Source organism: Sphaerodactylus townsendi, linkage group LG13 (genome assembly GCF_021028975.2).
Source record: "Sphaerodactylus townsendi isolate TG3544 linkage group LG13, MPM_Stown_v2.3, whole genome shotgun sequence".
NCBI classification, from domain to species: Eukaryota; Metazoa; Chordata; class Lepidosauria; order Squamata; family Sphaerodactylidae; genus Sphaerodactylus; species Sphaerodactylus townsendi.
The window spans coordinates 53,190,932-53,210,258 of NC_059437.1; the positions used below are offsets into that span (position 1 = coordinate 53,190,932).

General features: G+C 45.6%; 2 protein-coding genes across 4 annotated transcripts in view; one reads left to right on the top strand and one right to left on the bottom strand.

Annotated features, from left to right (window-relative positions):
- RILPL1 (Rab interacting lysosomal protein like 1) overlaps positions 1-9,157 on the top strand; it is a 28,267-nt gene extending 19,110 nt beyond the window's left edge. For 2 of the 3 annotated variants that reach the window (XM_048514695.1, XM_048514696.1), the window contains exons 5-7: positions 660-835; positions 1,527-1,619; positions 7,717-9,157. In XM_048514695.1, coding sequence (XP_048370652.1) covers positions 660-835; positions 1,527-1,619; positions 7,717-7,861 — 414 coding nt within the window. In that variant the 3' untranslated portion in view covers positions 7,862-9,157. Of the gene's footprint in view, positions 1-659; positions 836-1,526; positions 1,620-3,768; positions 3,857-7,716 lie in introns of all 3 variants that reach the window. The other variant, XM_048514697.1, reaches the window with a different exon arrangement.
- A 5,345-nt stretch (positions 9,158-14,502) lies between these two features.
- SNRNP35 (small nuclear ribonucleoprotein U11/U12 subunit 35) lies at positions 14,503-18,101 on the bottom strand. Its single transcript, XM_048514700.1, has 2 exons — positions 17,858-18,101; positions 14,503-16,037 (listed from the first exon to the last, which is right to left on the bottom strand). The coding sequence occupies exon 2, from the start codon at positions 16,032-16,034 to the stop codon at positions 15,273-15,275; it is 762 nt and encodes a 253-aa protein (XP_048370657.1). The 5' UTR covers positions 16,035-16,037; positions 17,858-18,101; the 3' UTR covers positions 14,503-15,272.
- Between the last annotated feature and the right edge of the window lie 1,226 nt (positions 18,102-19,327).

Below are 19,327 nucleotides of genomic sequence, written 5' to 3' on the forward strand. Positions count from 1 at the left end.
GCTGGATGGCCATCGGTCAGGAGTGCTTTGATTGTGTGTTCCTGCATTGCAGGGGGTTGGACTTGATGGCCCTGGAGGCGGTCTCTTCCAACTCTATGATTCTATGAATAGTTTATTCTGCCTCAATCCTGCAACATTATATTAATGTTGAAAGGGTTTTTAAAAAATTATTTGGCCAGTCCTGAAGGCACATTTTATTAATATTATATTTATTTAAAGCATTTTAATGCCATTTTTTTTAACCTAATCAGGGTGTCCAAAGCAGCAAACTGAAATAGAGCTAGAGTAGATTCAAATGGGAGAAGGCAGTGCATAAGGTTTATTGGTCCTAGGCTATATGGGGCTTTAAAGCTCAATACCAGCACCTTGAATTAAGCAAATGGGAAGCCGGTATAGGTGGAACAAAACTCAAGTGGTATGGTCTCTGAAGCCCACTCCAACACACTAGCCACAGCATTCTGCACCAGTTGTAGCTTCCAGACAGTCTTCAAGGGCAGCCCCAATGCATTGCTGTAGTCTAATGTAGATGTTGCTAGGATGTGCACCTCAGGAGCAGTTTTGCTTCTTTTTAAAGACAACTCGGTTAGCTGCAGCAACCTTGAAGCCAGACCCAATGAAAAGTTTAATTCCAACTATTATTTCCAATCCTGTTCTTCCAGGCAGAAGAACCAAACAACGAGGAGTACATCTCCGAAGCAGAAAAGATAGCCATGGATTTGAGAGACCCAAATCGGCCCAGGTTTACTTTGCAGGAGCTGCGGGATGTTTTGCACGAGAGAAATGAACTGAAGTCTAAAGTTTTCCTGTTACAAGAAGAACTTTTGTATTATAAGAGGTGGGGCTTTTTGTTCCCAGGTGCAGTGAAGCCATTGGCTTTCCAGTGGGGACAGGTGTGGCTGTTACACTACAAGTCTGGGCTTGGTTATTCACCGAGTAAAACAGGGTGGGGGGTGGGGTGTCTTTCTGGGTTTAAAGCAGTGGTGGGATCCAAAAATTTCAGTAACAGGTTCCCATGGTGGTGGGATTCAAACTGTGACGTAGCGCCAATGGGGCTGGGTGGGGCACAACAGGGGCGTGGCCGGGCATTCTGGGGGCGGGGCATTCCTGGGCGGGGCTGTGGCAAGGACGCAGCCACTGCGCTGGTCCTTGGGCAGGAAACGAATGCACACAGGCGCAAGCTGCCACGCATGCCGGTGCACCTCCTGCTAGACTGCTTTAAGTTCTGCGCACTACTGCTGAGAGAAGGGGCAACTAAGGCAAAAATCACGTGGCAAAATCACCCATTAGTAACCCCCTCTAGGCACACACAAATAATTAGGAACCTACTCTCGGGAACCTGTGAGAACCTGCTGGATCCCACCTCTGGTTTAAAGGCTCCTAAGTGCCAATTTCAACAGAGATATTCTCTCTCTTTTTGCTTTCCTGTGAGGGTGCAGCCATGCTGGGAAATTGCTGTAGGTCTGATGAGCTGTATATAGCTGTGCTGGTTATAGTTTTACTGTCCTGTTCCTTTTTGTTTTGTAAAGTGAGGAGGCCGATGAAGAAACCAGATCCCCTCAACCTATGCCCATCATTCACTCAAAACCATCCACTCAGCCAGAGTCTGGTATCAAACGGCTGTAAGTAATACCCTTACTATAAATTCTTGGGTTTTTTCTCCTGAGATCAGCAAGGCAACGTGACTGCAGAGCTGTCGTGAGCCAAGAGACAGTGTCACTGGAATGCAAGGGAGAAAAATACATTTTTTTAAAAAAAGTTAAGCACTGAGGAGTGTTTTCTTTTGTAAGAACGGGGCCAGCCCTTGCATTCCATCCACCGAGCAAACACTCTTCTTTTGGTTCAATCTGTCTTGTTTGTGGGTGGCCTTTTACAAACACCAAGAACAAAAGCCCTTGTGTTGTGTGATGTGTTGCAGTCAGCCGAGCTGTGGTACTCTTGAAAGCCTGGACTTCAGCTGAGCATAACAACTGTGTGTGTAATTGTTGTTGACACTAAGAATAGCTGCCCCCAAAACAGCTCTGTTGGGAACAGCTCAGCTGAATTAGGTCACCAATTTTAAAAAAAAAAACCTTTTGGGATGATCTCAGTCGTGTTGTGAAGTCTGGGCAATAGCCAGGGTGTATCACATCACCTGGAGTGCTGATTTGCTCCACTCAAGAAAAAGCTAGTTTCTCACAGGTATCCCCAACCTTTTAGAGCCTGCAAGCCCATTTGGGATTCTACTGTGGCATGCCGGGTGCCATCGAGGGGCTGCCGCAGAAGGCGGAACCAGCCACGAAATGATTGACATCAGTTAACACGGTGCAGATCTTTTGTGCTGTGGTGGCAGCTGCTGCCAAAGTAAAAAAAATTAAAATCTACACAGCCAATCAAATCTCCTTTCAAATCTCCAATCAAATCTCCAATCAAATCTCAAAAGCCCTACCTGGCTCCACACGTTTCCTAAAAAGTCTTGGTGGGCGCCAGAAAAGGGGTTGGCAGGCACTATGGCCAGAGGCACCATGTCGGGGACCCCTAATTTATTCTGTGACAACTTCGAATTAAAACTGGTGCCTTCTAAAAGCAGTGCTGCTCTGAAATCTACCAATCTGATCGGCCTTATCCAAAGTTTTCTAAGCTAAGAATACCATTCTGTGTACTCAGAATCCTACTTAAGTCTGTTCAGTGGGGCTTCTGCCGTGAAAAGTGTTCTTAGTATTGCATGGCAGAGGGTGAGTTTCATGATCACCTTTGTTGTGCTTAAACGATCCTAAAAATTGAAATCCCTTTTTAGCTCCTATGACTTTTGGTGCTCTTCAATACTTGAAAAAGATGAGGGATATAAGGATACATGGATGGCAAAGCGCAGGCGGGGGGAAGGAAGGAAGGGAAGGAAGGAAGGAAGGAAGGAAGGAAGGAAGGAAGGAAGGAAGGAAGGAAGGAAGGAAGGAAGGAAGGAAGGAAGGAAGGAAGGAAGGAAGGAAGGAAGGAAGGAAGGAAGGAAGGAAGGAAGGAAGGAAGGAAGGAAGGAAGGAAGGAAGGAAGGAAGGAAGGAAGGAAGGAAGGAAGGAAGGAAGGAAGGAAGGAAGGAAGGAAGGAAGGAAGGAAGGAAGGAAGGAAGGAAGGAAGGAAGGAAGGAAGGAAGGAAGGAAGGAAGGAAGGAAGGAAGGAAGGAAGGAAGGAAGGAAGGAAGGGGGTTTGCCATTCATCCAGTAGGTCCACTAATCTGATTTCCCTGAATGCTGTTCTGCCAGATAATCAGTTCTGAAAATGCCAGTGACAATTTTAACTAGGATCAAGATTTTGCACAGTTTTACCAAATGTTGCCAGAATTTACCAGGCTGGGCCCAGGAACTATTACGTTTCATTCAGGCTTCACCTCCAACTGTCCAGATTCTGTCTAGCTTCTTCCTTAGGCACATGGTTTTTGTGAGCTTCTATCTCCTGGCTCCACCCCAGAAACTGGGCCACTGGAGCAAGACTTGATAGATGTCCTATCTGCTGTAGACCAACATATCCTCTTTTCCCCCTTGCCTCCCCCTCCCTCCCGCCATGCTAGGGATTAGCAAAGATTCCTGCACTTGTTTTCCCTATACCTGGTACCTAGAAAGATGGATGCTGCCTTCCATACCTTTATCCCTTGTGTAATAACCCAGTGTTAATGCCTGCGTCTCTTGTTTGTTTAGCTTCCATTCTTTTTATTTTCTTCTCTTCTTGTTTGGTGTGTTGGAATATCCTTTGTTTTCTATGGTAGTCTCTCATATCTTTTTGTCTGACTTTCTCAACCAGGATCTTTACTGCTGTAATGCCCATGGTAGCTGCCGGATTGATCCCCGATGATCCCACATTACAGCCAATAAGAAGACTTGTGTCCCTTGTAGGATTTTACATTTTTTTCTGATTCCTTTTTTTTTATTGCTACTGTAGAGCCCCCATCCCACATTCGGTGCATGATATGCTGTAAGTGCACATTTTTAACCCGTGCTGCTGGTCACATTCTCATTGGCTGATTGTGGGATCATGTGCCTTTAAAAAAAAAAGGTAGCCAATCAGAATGTCCTTTTGCTGCATTATGTTCCCACTAATTTTTTCAGGAAGGCTGAATTTCATTGCATTTTTGTGTTATATTTAACCAGTCTTTTCATTCTTCATGTAAGCTAGCCACGCAGCTAAATGTCTGGCTCAGTGTTTCCCAACCTTTTCGAGGTCAGGGTACCCTTGACCTCACTCTTCATATCTCACGGTACCCCTGCTTGCCACCCCCCACCTTCCCCTCCCAGAGTGAAGGGAAGCACTGGGGGTGGTGGCGGCTGCTGACCTTGTGGCAGGCCCTGTCCCATGGGCCAGCTCCATGTCCTTGCTGGCACCGGTGGGAGACACCACAAAAATGAGGGGGGTGGGGCGGTAGTGTTGCCGCGGTACCCCTGGGACATGCTCACGGCACCCCAGGGTACCACGGAACCCTGGTTGAGAATGGCTGGTCTGGCTGCTTTTTCACACTTTCCTTCATCTTATTTTCCCCCTTTGGTTCTTTAGCTTACAGCCCTCTAGTGAAATTCCAGCAGCCTATAGCAGAGATCCCCAGCATGGTGCCTACTGACACCTTGCCTGGTACCTGCAAATTGTTCTCAGAAAGTGGGTAAGGCAAAGTGGGGATTTTGCCTAGGATGCCTTCTAATTGGCCACTGGAGATCTGATTGGTTGTACAAGTTAAAATAACATTGTTTTGGAGAATATTGTCCTCGTAGAGTTCGTTTTACTATCTGACACTCCTTTTCCAGTTTATTTTGTAAATTTCTCCTCTCCTTGCTTTTTCTTGAATTTCTTCTGGTTTTGTGGTTGGCTTCATTTCCCATGGGAGCAATTTTGTGATTGTGCCCACTACCCTTTGTCAGAGTTCCAAAGATGCCCACAAGCTCAAAAGGTTTGGGGACCTCTGGCCTATAGGCTTCCTAGCTCAACTAACCTTGCCTTATCTTTGCAGAGCTTGAGAAGTTTGTCCACATTCTATCCCTGAGCCTTTCTCCGTAGAAGTAGGAATGTTTGTGAACATTCCATGGCAGAATGGTGCTTAGTCATTCACAAGCAGTGAATGGTCAACTCTGAGTCAACTTGCAGATATAGCCTTATTATATAGAAGAAGAAGAGTTTGGATTTATATCCTCCCTTTCTCTCCTGTAGGAGACTCAAAGGGGCTTACAATCTCCTTGCCCTTCCTCCCTCACAAGAAACACCCTGTGAGGTAGGTGGGGCTGAGAGAGCTCCGAGAAGCTGTGACTAGCCCAAGGTCACCCAGCTGGCATGTGTGGAAGTGTACAGGCAGAGCGGAGAATCAAACCCGGTTCCTCCAGATTAGATACACAAGCTCTTAACCTCCTACGCCACTGCTGCTTAATATAGGAGCATATTAATCACTAATTCAGTTTAATCCTGCTTTTTAAGCCTGTCTATTGGAGGAGTGGATCGATTTTGTTTTTAAAAAGTGTGATTTGATTTGCTACAAGTGAAACAAACAATACTGCATGGAATAACTGACAACCTCCCAGATATAGGAAACCTGTCATCTTATATGTAAGTTTGAAGTGAGACATGAATTGGTGCCAAATCTCAAGAGCTGTGAACGTGCAGTATTTGGAACTAGTGGCATAAGTTCTAGTGGCCTACTGAAGGGGCCCCCAGACAGTCCTGCGGGCAAGTAAAAGATTCATATTATCTGAGTGCTCCCAAAAATGAAGCGTTACAGAAGTCTCGTTACTACTAAGGAGATTAGGAAACAATTCCCTTATCTATCTCTGTCAGGACTGGAAAAATATTTCACATTCGTACACACTTTTCAACATAAAGATGACAGTGTGGTCACACGTTCCCCCAGAGGAAGTCATAGCAGCATGCGCCCGCATTGTGTAGAAGTCCAGATTCCCTGGCAGCATGTTAAAAGCTTATTTAAGCGCCGCTTCCATTGAAACCATTATTATCTGCGCTGGGAAACATAAGCTGTTTGATAAAATAGCCTTTCTATTGCTCCAGACGCCTATTTGCGAGACTTGCCTTTTTGTAAAGTTGCAGCCGCCATTTTCTTTCCCGTTCCGGGAACTTTACAAAAAGGCAAGTCTTGCTAATAAGCGTCCGGAGCAATAGAAATTCTATTTTATCAAAGTGAAATATTTCCCAGTGCAGATTATAATGGTTTTGACAATTTTAAAAAGCTCCCAGAGAATCACAAAAGCAGGGGAAGGTAGACACTAGGATCTGGCAGATCATTCAACATAAGGAAGATACAGGAAGATGGGGTGGTTTAATTCATGCATCTTCTGTCACCTTTATGTTGAAAAGGGTATAGCTGATGGCATTTTTAAAAGTTGCTTGGGCTCCCAGGCACCTGGGAAATCATTTCCTGGGCACCCGGGAAATCATTTCTGCTTTTGCTTTTCTAATTTCAGGTATATTTAATCATACCCAGTTCAGAGAAGGTAGCTGGCTGATTACTGGTATACATTGTGGATTCTGCTGCATTCATGCTCAGAGACCAATTCTGAGCCCTTCACTGTCCAAACTCTGGTCAAGGCCCTGAGAATCATTTAATAACATTCACCAGAGCGCTTTGGGATGCGTTTTTCTCAAAGAAGCCAAACCTCCCACCATGCTACCCGATAAAGCACTTTTGACATCCTGACGATTCAGGCTGGAAACCCCCCCCCCCTTTTGAACCTTTAAATCATATATTCTGAGAGGAAATAATTGACTCCGGCTAAAATATCACACTTTGCCCTCAGTCTCAGAAGGTGTCAGGGGATCTTACATCAACCCATGTTGCCAGTGGGAGGGTGACGCTATTTCAGTGATGTAGGTATAGATTTTTTTATGGGGGGGTTGGGGGTGAGGCCATGCCCCCACCCACCCCTAGGGGTGTGGCCACGCCTCCCCAAGCCATGCCCATGGGCTCAGTGCTTGTAAAAAGCAGCTCTCCGAGGCAAGGGATGGCAGACTCCTGGGACCTGCCCCCGCCCCACCGGCTGGGCTCCCCAGCTGGCAGTCGGCAGTCCCTTCTCTCTCCCCTCTAGGCAGAGGGGTAGCTAGGGAAAATGGAGCCCAGTGCAAAATCTGAGGTTTGCACACCCCACCCCACCCCACTATGGCTTGGTGAAGTTTGTTTCAGGGGGTCCAAAGTTATGGACTCTCAAAAGTTATGGACTCTCAAAGGCCCCATCTCCTATTAGCTCCCATTGGAAACAATGGGGCACCCCTTTGGGGGGGGTCCATAACTTTGGACCCCCTGAACGAAACTTCACCAAACTTGGCTGGTATCATCAGGAGTGTCACCTGACGATAGCCTGAAATTTTGGTGCCGTTAGCCTAAAAACTGCACCCCCTGCAGGCCAAAAACAAAAAACCACTTTAAAATGCAAAAACCCACAAACGGGGCGGAGCTTCAGACATGCAATGGGGTTGGAACCCGAGGAAACCCCCCCTTACCTACGTCCCTGTGCTATTTATTGGATCCCTAAGACATTCCAAGCTGGGATTCTGGGGGTCCACTACCAAGAACTTTCCAGTGACCAGACCAATCCCTGTGCGGATTGCAAGAGCTGCTTTAAGCTAAGCCATTGGCAAGCCCTTTTGTTTTCACCTTGCCAGAGTTTGGTCATTCTGAGATCTCGCTGTAAAGCTTTCTGATTCTTCTGTCTCTGACATTGCTGAGGTTTAACCTCTTTTCCCCCCTCTTCCCCCTTTTGGAAGGTTTAGCTTCTTTTCCCGGGATAAGAAACGGATGCAAACCACGCAGAGGAACGCCCCCTTCCAGAATTCCTTTGGCGAATGGGCTGACTTGAACAAAGATGGGGTTTACACGGAACAAGGCCTAGAAGCTTTGCAGCACCTGTGACCGGAACAAGAGGATGGTTTAGTCGCTTTGCTAACCAACGTGGAGAAACTCGCCTAATAGACCATGACCCCTGGATATTCCCCCTCCCCACCACAATTCCCTTGCCGTACACTTTGTGGTTGGCATTAAGAGCTTATTTCCAGACCAGTTTCCCAAAAGGGATCCCTTAACTGTTTACTTTTGGCCGCCAAAAGCAAGATTCAAGCATCCGTAACGATGGCTTTTGTATACTCTGGTGTAGCCACGCTTCTAAATCACTGGCTGTGTGTTAATTTAACAAGCCTGTGGATTTTCCTTCCTGGGTTTTGCTTTGTATTTTTACTCACTGCATTAACTGCACTTAACATTTCCTTAAACCAAAAAAAAAAGGATCTGTGCTGTTACTAAGAAGTTGCACGGGTAGTCCCGGGAAAGACTCTCTTTGCTTGATGGAAGAAGCAGGCGCTGGAGATTTCAGTTCATATTTTTTTCTTCTGCTGCTAAACACCGTTTTGGAGACTCCGCATTCGTTAGTCTTCTCCGTCACAGGAGAAGCTTGCAAACTGGGCTATTTCCTCCTTCGCTCCCCCCCTTCCTCGCCCACCACTCTCCTCCAGTGGCACCTTCCTTTTGCTGAAGGGATCCATTTCGGAAAGATGGCCGACACAAATCCTGGAACTGGATCCAGACTGGCTCGGAACTGTGAATTCTGGATTGTTATTTCTAGTGCCTGAAGCATGATCACGTACAAGGTTGCGAGGGTGCCTTGCAGTTGCGCTATGAATGTTCTGACTTATTAATGGAAACTGAACTGTAGAAAGTCATGCTAACCTTTTAAAAAAAGTTATCCTCATACCCAGGTTGCCCCTCTCTTTTCATTGCCCTCTTCTGCAAAGAGTGCTTTTTCCCCCACAGGGGCCTTGGAAACAATGTCCACCAGCTTTTTAACCACTTCCCTCCAGATGTAGGATCAAGATCCAAAGAGCTGTGGTAGGCACGCCTGTTTGTTATTGAGAATCCTAGCATGCATTTGCATTTATTTATTTATATCGCACTTTTTCCTCCATCACCCGGGACTCAAACCAGCTTGGAATATTCTTTTTCCCTCCTCCATGCTCTTACAACAACCCTGTGAGGTAGACCGGGCTGAGAGTTTGTGATAGAAATTAGGGTTTGAGCCTGCGTCACCCAAGTCCTAGTCCACCCCTCTACCTACTCCAGCATGAGGTCATAGAGCAGTGTTGGCGAACCTATGGCACGGGTGCCAGAGGGGGCACTCAGAGCCCTCTCTGTGGGCATGTGCAGAGTTCCCCCCCCACACACACACATCTAGGCTGGCCTGGGCCTCTGGGCTCAATTATTAGCATTAAACCTAAGACCTAGTTTTGGGGAAGCAGTGTAGGTAACCCTGTTAAGCGCTGTTAAACCCCACTGATTTTCATGCGAAGAACTAAAGCGTGTTCCTTTACCTGGGAGTAAGCTCAGTTGCTGGCAATGGGGCTTGCTTCTGTGCAAACCCTCCTAGGGTCGTGATTCACTCGTTGGAAGAGTTGCACGGTTGCCTCAAAGCAAAGCCACCAACTACCACCAAGCTTACTCCCGAGTAACGCACACCTCGGAGCCAACAGTTTTTTTCCTAAACGAAAGCCTCAGCATTCAGGTTAAATGGCCGTGTTGGCACTTTGCGATAAATAAGTGGGTTTTGGGTTGCAGTTTGGGCACTCGGTCTCGAAAAGGTTCGCCACCACTGTCATAGAGGCTGGGGACTTGCTACTGGGTCTTTGTCTACTTAGATCAGACTGCCCTGGCGCAATCTCTTCTGAGATTTTTTTTTTAAAAAACCACTGCTTTGGCATTGTGTCAGCCAAGTTTCCTTTCTTGCCAATTTCTCACGCGGAGCAGGCAAAGGGAAGGAAGCTGGCGTGGCAGCCGTGGCTGAGCATGTGATAATTCAGTTCACATCTCTTTGCAGCCGTGAATTTGGACCATCGCCTTTCAGTGACGCATTCCCCTCTCGGGCCTGGATCACACGTACAGGAGAATGACGTGAAAGAATGGATAGTAATAGATTCCATCTTTGAATATTCCTTTGTAACCGATTTGAAGTTCCATAGAATAATTGCTTCCAGATGTTGATTCGAAAGTTCCTCATCATCCCCTGCCAGCATGATGCTGGCAGGGGATGATGGGAACTGTAGTCCATAACATCTGGAGGGCCGCGAGTTTGACACCTGTGATCTAAACAAACATGCAAATAGAAGATTAGCACAAGCAGGGAAGCAGGCTCTGTTTGTTTTCTTTGCTGGATCTGCTGGTTTTTCATTTGCAGGGAGTTGTTTTTTTTTAATATAGGAGGGGATTAAAAAACGTGATCCTCGATCTGCTGCCTGAAGTAGGGTACAATTGAGTAGTACCGCCTTGGGCCTCGGCCACCTCATTTCTCCGCAAATGGAATCAGGTTTGATCTCTAATCTGCAATATGTTGGGAGGGAATGCTATATTGTGAACCTTTTAGAGATTTGTTGTAAAGGGTTATGAATATGCGCCAAGCACTTTTTAAGACTTTGAAACAACGCTACACGAATGATTGTTCTGTATGTGGACTGCGCGCTGATAACACACGAGCGGTTTTGTGGGGCTACTTTCTTTTTTTTTAAGTTTGTGAACCCTCTCTACATTGCAACGGCTTGTTTGTAAAACACATTTAAGTCCCTGTGATTCCTGAGTTCTTGACAAAAACCTAGGCTGATTCCGCATGGGCCAAAAACAGCAGTGTGAAAACGGTGTGAAAACAGTATAAATCCTCTTACACCATTTTAAACCCTTTTACACCATTTTCACACCGTTTTCACACTGCTGTTTTTGGCCCATGCGGAATCAGCCCTAGTTTATTAATGGGTGATAGGTATCTCAGTGGCTCCTAGCCATGGTGACTAAAGGGAACTTCCATATTGGAGGCAGTCAGCCTCTGAAACAGAGGCCCCTTCCGCACACACAAAATAATGCGTTTTCAAACCGCTTTCACAACTGTTTGCAAGTAGATTTTGCCATTCCGCACAGCTTCAAAGAGCACTGGAAGCCGTTTGAAAGTGCATTATTCTGCATGTGCGGAACGAGCCAGAGTGTCAGGAGGCAACATCGGGAGATGTTTTTTGGACCTCTGGAGGAACTGGTTGGCCACTGTGTGAGACAGGATGCGGACCCTCTGGTCAGATCCAGCAGGGCTCGTCTTGGTGATTTGTTGAAGGTTTTCACAGCCAGAATCAACTGGCTGTTGTGGGTTTTCCGGCTGTGTGGCTGTGGTCTGGTAGTTTTTGCTCGTAACGTTTCACCCGCATCTATGGCTGGCATCTTCAGAGGCATGTTATGGTAAGATGTGTTTCTCAGCGGCTTTAGACTGGAGCAGCTCTGCTTAGGATTGTGGTGTAAAGCTTGATCAGGGCAAACCGGTCTTTTCACCCCATCTCCTGTGAAGCACTGTCTCTCATCTCCCATCAGCCACTCACAACCACTGGATATTGTTCTTTCAACTCTAGGTTGCACCTGAGGGCTTTTGCCATCCATATTAGTACAAGGTTTCATACTATTTGCCATTTCTGATCCTTAAGAGATTGTGGGGAAATAGATGGAGCTGTGCAAAATTTATACCTGCTGCAGTTTTCTTCTGTCTCATGCTATGAGCAATTTTTTTTTTGCTGAATTCTTGGATATCTCAATACATGCATGTGGGATGTTGTTGCATAGCTCAGTGAGAGCAAAGAATAGCCCTGTTCACACATTACAGTGAACGCGTGTGCATCCTGACTGTAGGCACATCGATCTGTGCATTAATTCTGCAAATGGGACCAACGCCTGGGTAAATGTGCAGTTTCAATCACACATTCAGTTATACAAGCATTGAATGTAACATAGGAATTACTCAATGCATGTATTTAAAAAACAAGAACTCAGTGTGCATGGGTTGTATCTGCGTCCATTGTAATATATGAACAGGTTGTCATTGCGAGAGCTGTGTGTGGATGTTTGGGCACAGGGTGAAAGAAATTGCTGACTGGATCTCACCAACCTTCAATTGCTAATGAAATTCAGGTTCCACTGATCTCTATTAAAATAAAATATTTTCCTCTGGACTAATATACATATCAGATAAAAATGTGCAAATTCTTTCTTGGTGTAGTGGGCAAACAGCTAAGCAAAAAACTCTCATCTTCCAGAAGTTCTGCTCATCGCTCTTCTGCAAAGGAAATCTTCACCGTCATGTTTACTTCCATGAGGACTAGAAAACCGCCCCCACCCCCTTAATGGTTTGCTGAGATTCTCAGGAAGCTCAATTCCCATTTGGTCAGTTGCACAGACTGGGGATCCCCAACGTTTTCAAACCTGTGAGAATCTGTGGAGTTCTGACACAGGTTGGAGCAGGGGAGTCCAACTCTGGTGCTTCAGATGTTCATGGACTACAATTCCCATTAGCCCCCTGCTGGCATGGCCGATTGCCCATGCCAGCAGGGGCTGATGGGAATTGTAGTCCATGAACATCCAAAGCACCAGAATTGGACACCTCTGGGTTGGAGTATATAACCACAGAATAGCTACTGTACAAGGTAAAGCCATACACTCATAGGAAGTCCAAAGGCCAGGAGGAGAGGGGTAAGTTTAAAAATACATTAGGAAAGAAGAGCGACAGAGAATAACAACAACACTCTGGTAGCTGCTGCTGCTGCAATTTAATTTTAATCTGCACAGCCAATCAAATCTTCCGTGGCCTCACTCACTTTCTGAGAGCCAGTGTGATGTAGTGGTTAAGAGCAGGTGAACTCTAATCTGGAGAATCGGGTTTGATTCCTCATTCCTCCACTTGAGTGGTGGACTCTTACCTGGTGAACTGGATTTGTTTCCCTGCTCCTCCACATGAAACCTGTTGGGTGACCATGGGCTAGTCAGAGTTCTCATAGAACTCTCAGCCCAATCTACCTCACAAGGTGTCTGTTGTGGGGAGGGGAAGGGAAAGGAGTTTGTAAGCTGCCTTGAGTCTCCATACAGGAGAGAAATGGGGGAGTGGTATGAATCCAAATTCTACTTCTTCTATACTTGGCAGGTACCAGGTAAGGTATTGGTGGGCACCAAGTTGGGGACTCCTGGCATAGAGTAACAGGCTGCACTGAGGATATTCACAAGCTGTTGTATTTTGGGGGGTGCTGTGTGGTTTCCGGGCATTTTGGGGGTGCTGTGTGGTTTGCGGGCTGTATGGCCGTGTTCTAGCAGCATTCTCTCCTGACGTTTCGCCTGCATCTGTGGCTGGTATCTATCAGATCCTCCACTTATATACTCTACTTGCTTTCCATTCCTACCATCAGATTCTCTGAAGATGCCAGCCACAGATGCAGGTGAAACGTCAGGAGAGAATGCTGCTAGAACACGGCCATACAGCCCGCAAACCACACAGCACCCCAGTGATTCCGGCCGTGAAAGCCTTCGACAATACATGTTGTATTTTTCCTGAACGTTTTGGCCAAAGTTGAGTCCCATCTCAAAACAAAAATTATGCAGAACCCATCCCCAGTCCCTCTATGGGAGTTAAGGCTCTAACCAATTTCTCTAAACAGCTAACATGTAACCAGCTATTGTATAATTGGAATGAATCTCTCAACACAATTGCCTGGAGAGGTCTAACATACCGGAAAGGGAATTAACACAATTGTGAGATATGCAAAGCAGGGAATGTGTTTAAAGATTCAGGATACGGTTAGGTTTAAAAGGCAATAAATGGGGTTTGTTTGCAGAGTGGGTGGGAAGAGGGCGGGGTCAACTGTAGATCTTGTAATAATCAAAATAAACTATTTCTGAATTAAATGACGAGTCTTCGGTGCTATTTTTGAATCAAATGAGGCGTCTTCAATGGTACTTAGACACTGTGATTATATATGTGCTACCAATGAACTGGTAGCTTAATTTAAAACATGTGAAATTTAGGCCCTGGTTCATCTCCTTGATATTATGGCCCATTTTCAAAGGCACCAGAGACTAAAAATCTTTTTCCTGTTTACAGCACTTCCTAAACCTTGACCCTCTGTAAGATTCCCCATCCATTTCTTCATAGTTCCTCCTTTTTTCAGCCTAACTAAACATATACTCTTTCCATGAAGACTACCTCTGAACACCCTGCCTATTTTATTTCTATTCTGTTAACCACTTTGTGCATCTGCCCCCCCCTTTATTTTACATCTGCCCCAGATCGTTTGCCTTGCCTTTCCCATACAGAATCTGAACCCTTTATTAACATTCTGTTGCTGAGGGCTTTCTCCTGAGATGTTCGGATGTTTGTGAATCTTTTAAGGCATGCCTTAAACAGCTTGGAATGTATGTGCAAGCGCACAGGCTCCAAGCAATGGCGCGTGCAGTGTGGCTGAGCAAGGCGAGAAAACATTCTGCCCACAGTGTCCAATATCACCATGATAGAAGAGCTACATGCATAGTTGGCTGCTAACAGGAATTCTTGAAAAGACTTCAAACGAGACTGAAAACTTTAAAATACATTCCTAGCTTGGGCATGCTCTGATCTAGTTTAAAATTAAGATTCCTGTCTCATGCACTTGGAGGTGAAGTTACTACAGATCAACCCTATGCTACTATCCCTTTAACGAATTGTCTCCCTTTGTATTTGGGGGGGGGGGGGACTTACTAGCTACAAACTCATTTTTCAGCAATTTATGTTAAACAGTAACTTTGCAACATACAGCCTTTGTTCATAAAGCATACATAAGCCTTGTCCTGTAAGAAAAAAAACTGATTTTTTTTACACAGACATTCACCCTCATTCAATTTTACAAGAACCAGGATGAGTTCTAGGAGATGCGCCATCACAGAAACAGCGTGATGGGCCCATTATTGTTACAGCTATTGCCCGCACATACAAGATGGTCACACAACTCATTTAAACCTTAGCTGAAGGCCAGTGACATGTTTAAAACAACAGGCAAGTTTGACACAGCTGAAGTTCTTGCAACACATTGCCATGTTGTGAACATGGACCAAACCAGGATGAAAGGTGGAATCTTCCCACGGGAGAGAAAACCAGCCACTATAAGAAAAATATGGACAGTTTTGTGCTTTTCTGAAACAAAAACTTCACCTTTCTTGCAGTGCCTCAAGATTGCCTGAAAACTCAAGATTGCCTGAAAAGTAAAAGCACTAGGAAGAGCCAACAGGGACTAGAAACTGAAGCAGGCCTACAGTACCTCTTGGGCCTTGCTGCTACCAGTGGAACTGCCCTTTAGGATAACTTTTCATTACTTGGCCCAATCCTAAATCAAAATGGTCCCAGAGTCCATGTGGCTTCACTATGAACATCCTGGGTTCAATTGTGCAGGAACTGGGGTCTGTGCTTTCCCATCAAGACCTGCAGTCAAACAGCATAAGAACAGGAGTTAATCTGTCAGTGTTGGTCTTCATCCCTTGGCTTTCTAGAACTGTAGTCTCTGCTTCGGTCTTTCCTCTCTCTGTCCCTTCCCTCTTTCCCAGAACTTCTTTCCTCTCTGGAATGCCGCTCCCGGTCCCTCCTGCTTTCGCTCCGGTCCATTTCAGGCCACCTCTGTTCTCGGCTCCTCTCATGAGCTCGATCCCTGGTTTTCCAATCTCTGGACCAGCCCCTCTCCCTTTTCTCTTCTCCGTAAAAATTACTTTTCATAGCAGGCAAGTTGATGGGCTTCCGGAAAGGTCTGTCCCTCCCTCCAAACCGCAGCTGCCCAGACTCCTTTTTGCCCCCAAAGCCACCCCCAAGTCGCCTCGGGATCCATCCTTTCAGGGTTCTTTCCAGCTCAAAGTCTACAAATATCTCATGCTGGTCAATTATCAGTTTATTGGCATCTCTGTGAGCTTTCAATAGTGCCCGTTCATCTTTGTACTCAATGAATGCATAGCCCTTCGAAAAACCCGTGACCAAGTCCCTCACTAGGCGCATCCTCCGGATGTCTCCGTAACGGGAAAAGATTTCCTTCAATTTATCCTCAGTGGTTTGCAGACTAAGTCTTGCCACAAAAAGTGTGAGATGCGGATCTCCTACAACAGCTCGGTTGGGAACATAACGGGCTGTCATAGCCCTCCAAATGGCTCGGTCATGTGGTTCTTCATCTGTTCCATCAATGCTTCCTGCTTTGAGTGGATCATATTCTTTTGCAATGGGCGCCCACTCATTCATTGTCTGGAGAAAAGAGCACCAAAGGTACAGATTAACGTCTCTCTCATTTCTAGAAATTCTATTCCAGTGATGGCGAACCTTTTCGAGACCGAGTGCCCAAACTGCAACCCAAAACCCACTTATTTATCGCAAAGTGCCAACATGGCAATTTAACTTGAATACTGAGGTTTTAGTATAGAAAAAACGGTTGGCTCCAAGGCACGCATTACTCAGGAGTAAGCTTGGTGGTAGTCGGTGGCAACTGTGCACCGCTTCGAACGGGTGAATCACAACCCTAGGAGGGTTGACTCAGAAGCAAGCCCTGTTGCCAGCAACCGAGCTTACTCCCGGGTAAAGGATCACGCTTTAGTTCTTTCCATGAATATCAGTAGGGTTTAACAGCACTTAACAGGGTTACCTACACTGCTTCCCCAAAACTAGATCTTAGGTTTAGTGCTAATAATCTCCCTGAAATAATTGCACTATTATCACATAACGAACTCTGTGCATGCGTGCCCACAGAGAGGGCTCTGAGTGCCACCTCTGGCACCCGTGCCATAGGTTCGCCACCACTGTTCTATTCCATCTTGTCTATTTGCTTTAGGGCCAGTTCACAAAGGACTTGTTACATGGATGCAAGGGGGAAGTCTACATATCACCAAGGTGTGAAAATTGAATGTGTACCCACATTACCTCAGGCATACACCACAGATGTATATGTAGCAAAACCAAGAAAATTATATTTTCAAAGCCATTTCCCCTCCCAGAACAAAGATTTCAAACTAGGTTCTGAGCAATTTTGATGTTCCTTGGAAGCTTGTCAAAGGTTCCACAACGAGATCCATAATGGCAGACAGGTTTCTCTAAAGACAGTGTTGAACCAGGATCTGGGAAACTCCGGTACTTTCCCCACTCTCCTTGGAAGCTTACAGGATAACTCTGGGCCACTCACAGACTAACCTACCTCCCAGGATTATTGTGACAATAAAATGGACAAGAGCAGAATCATGCAAGCCCCTCTGTGTTCCCCTTGGGGATTGGGCGGGATTTAAATATAAATAAATAAATAAAAGTAGGGTACAAATGAAGTAAATAAATAAATGATCCTCCTTACAGGAATGTTGCAAGGATTTCACAAAGAAAATATACATTAAACACCTTGAACATTCAGAAGAACCACATAAATGCTAAGAAGGTGAAGACTTTTTTATTTCATCTGTCATACCCCCAAGTAATGGTTATTGGCCCTCTTCCCTGGCCTTGGTGTTGTCTGTTTATCTGTTTTTATTTAACTATTTTGTTATTTTAAATGTCATTTATTCATTTATGCCTCACCTCTATGCCTAGTGGGGACCCACAAGAGTTTACACTATTCTCCTCTCCTTAAGCTTATCCTCACAACAAACCCAAACGGAAAAGAGCAGCATATTACATTTAATCAATAAAAATAATTAATAATGTAATAAGTGAAAGATAAAGTAGATCTGAAAGTGGGTGACGGTCTGGCCCAAGGTCTCCCAGTGAGTTTCCATGGCACAAGTGGGAATTCGAGACTGTTTTTAGTAGTTCTTTTTTTAATGTATATCTCCTTGAGATCCCTGATCTGGTGCAAAGGTGGCATTTAAAAAACTTATAAATAAATAATATTAGTATTAACAGAGCAGCAGGTTGGGGCATTTGCCCTGGCCAGTTGGCAAGCTAATTGCCCTCAAAAGTCCTCTTTTGCAAGCCTTCCGGTCCACCCAAAGGAATGCACACTCAGAAGCAAGTCGCAAAGGCATAGGCGACCCCCCCTTTTGCAAAATTCTATCGCTCTTCCGCATTTGCAAAATTTAAACACTCACCACGCCGCTGGAAAAGCCCAGTTGCCCAAGTAGCTAGTTTGTCATCTGCAGCGGCCGATTCGTTAGATCAACAAGCCTCTCCTCCGCAGAAATGGATCCCTTAGACCTGGCAAGAGTGGCTGTTTAAAAGCAGGAATGTCTGTAAAATCAGAAACACCTCTTTCCCTCGGACTAGCCAAAGGGTTTAACCGCCGACTCTTACGCAGCACGCCGCGAATCCGCAGTTCGGAAAACAAAGACGCGCTTGCTTATGAGCTTCCCCGCGGGCGCCCCCTGCGGACGGAAGTCGGTATGTCATTTGTTTCAGGACTGATGAGATTTAAGCTGCGGGGGGGGGGGGGGGGGAATTCCCATGTTAATGCAGCGCATTGTTTAGCCAAGTGGGCGCGTTTAATAAAAAATAGTGGGCTGCAGTTCTTCCTTCCTTCTTTCCCGCAGTGCCTGTTTGCCTTTCTTTCTCTTCCTTCCTTCCATTGCCTCTTAGGCTAATAGTCTGAAGCACACACTTCCATTTTGATGGATGGTTCTACAAATCAAATTATCATCATCATCATCAACAACAACAACAACAACAACAACAACAACAACAACAACAACAACAACAATAATAATAATTTTAAAAAGCACATTAGTTTGTGTTATTTTCCTTAGCCCTACTGTGGATTTTTCTTTGGACACAAACACACAATACCTTTTTATTAACAATTTTACTAAGGCTCATGGAGCAAAGATGAACTGCTAAGCAAACATACGTAAGATCTGAGATCAGATGAAGATGGGTAGCAAAATACTACAGTTCCTGGTTTCTGTTGTTGTTGTTTTTAATTGGCCCATGCCAACACAATTGTTCAATTCAGTAGCAAAACCCGGAAAACTTACCTCGGAGAGATTCTGATGGTTAATATTAGGGTTGTTTTCCCGTCTAATTCTTATTCCACCCGACAGGACAGCAGGTGTGTTTTCTCTGGCCCCCTTCGATCCACATAACAACCCTGCAAGGTAGGTCAGGCTGGGCAAGAGTGACTCATCCCAACTGGATGGGGATCTGAGTGCAGCTCTCCCCAGCCTTTGAACTACTCCTCCCCCCCCACCCCTGTTGGTTCACCAGCAGATGACGAAGACGGAAGACAGGTCTCAGTACTAGGTCCTTTTTATTTTATTTTTTAAAATCAATCAATATGAATGGTGACTGCCCCAGACAATAATTCAACATATCCAGCAATATTGCCCCCAACTTCAGCCTTCCTCAGCAGCTACACATGTTTTTTTAAGCATAAGCATTTATTGTCATTGTGCACGCACAACGAAATTTACACAACGAAGGTTGCCCATGCGGCATACAAATGTCTTCCAGGACTGCCTGCCAACTTCCCCTCCGGCTCCATGGCAACCTTCCCCTTTAGCCCCACCTCTCCTTCTGGCTTTTGATTGGGGCCCGCAGAGCTCCCCCCGCAGGGCAGATTGGCAGGA

Excerpts from the sequence above, each read along its gene's own strand:
- SNRNP35 (XM_048514700.1), bottom strand. The coding sequence starts at position 16,034 with ATGAATGAGTGGGCGCCCATTGCAAAAGAATATGATCCACTCAAAGCA.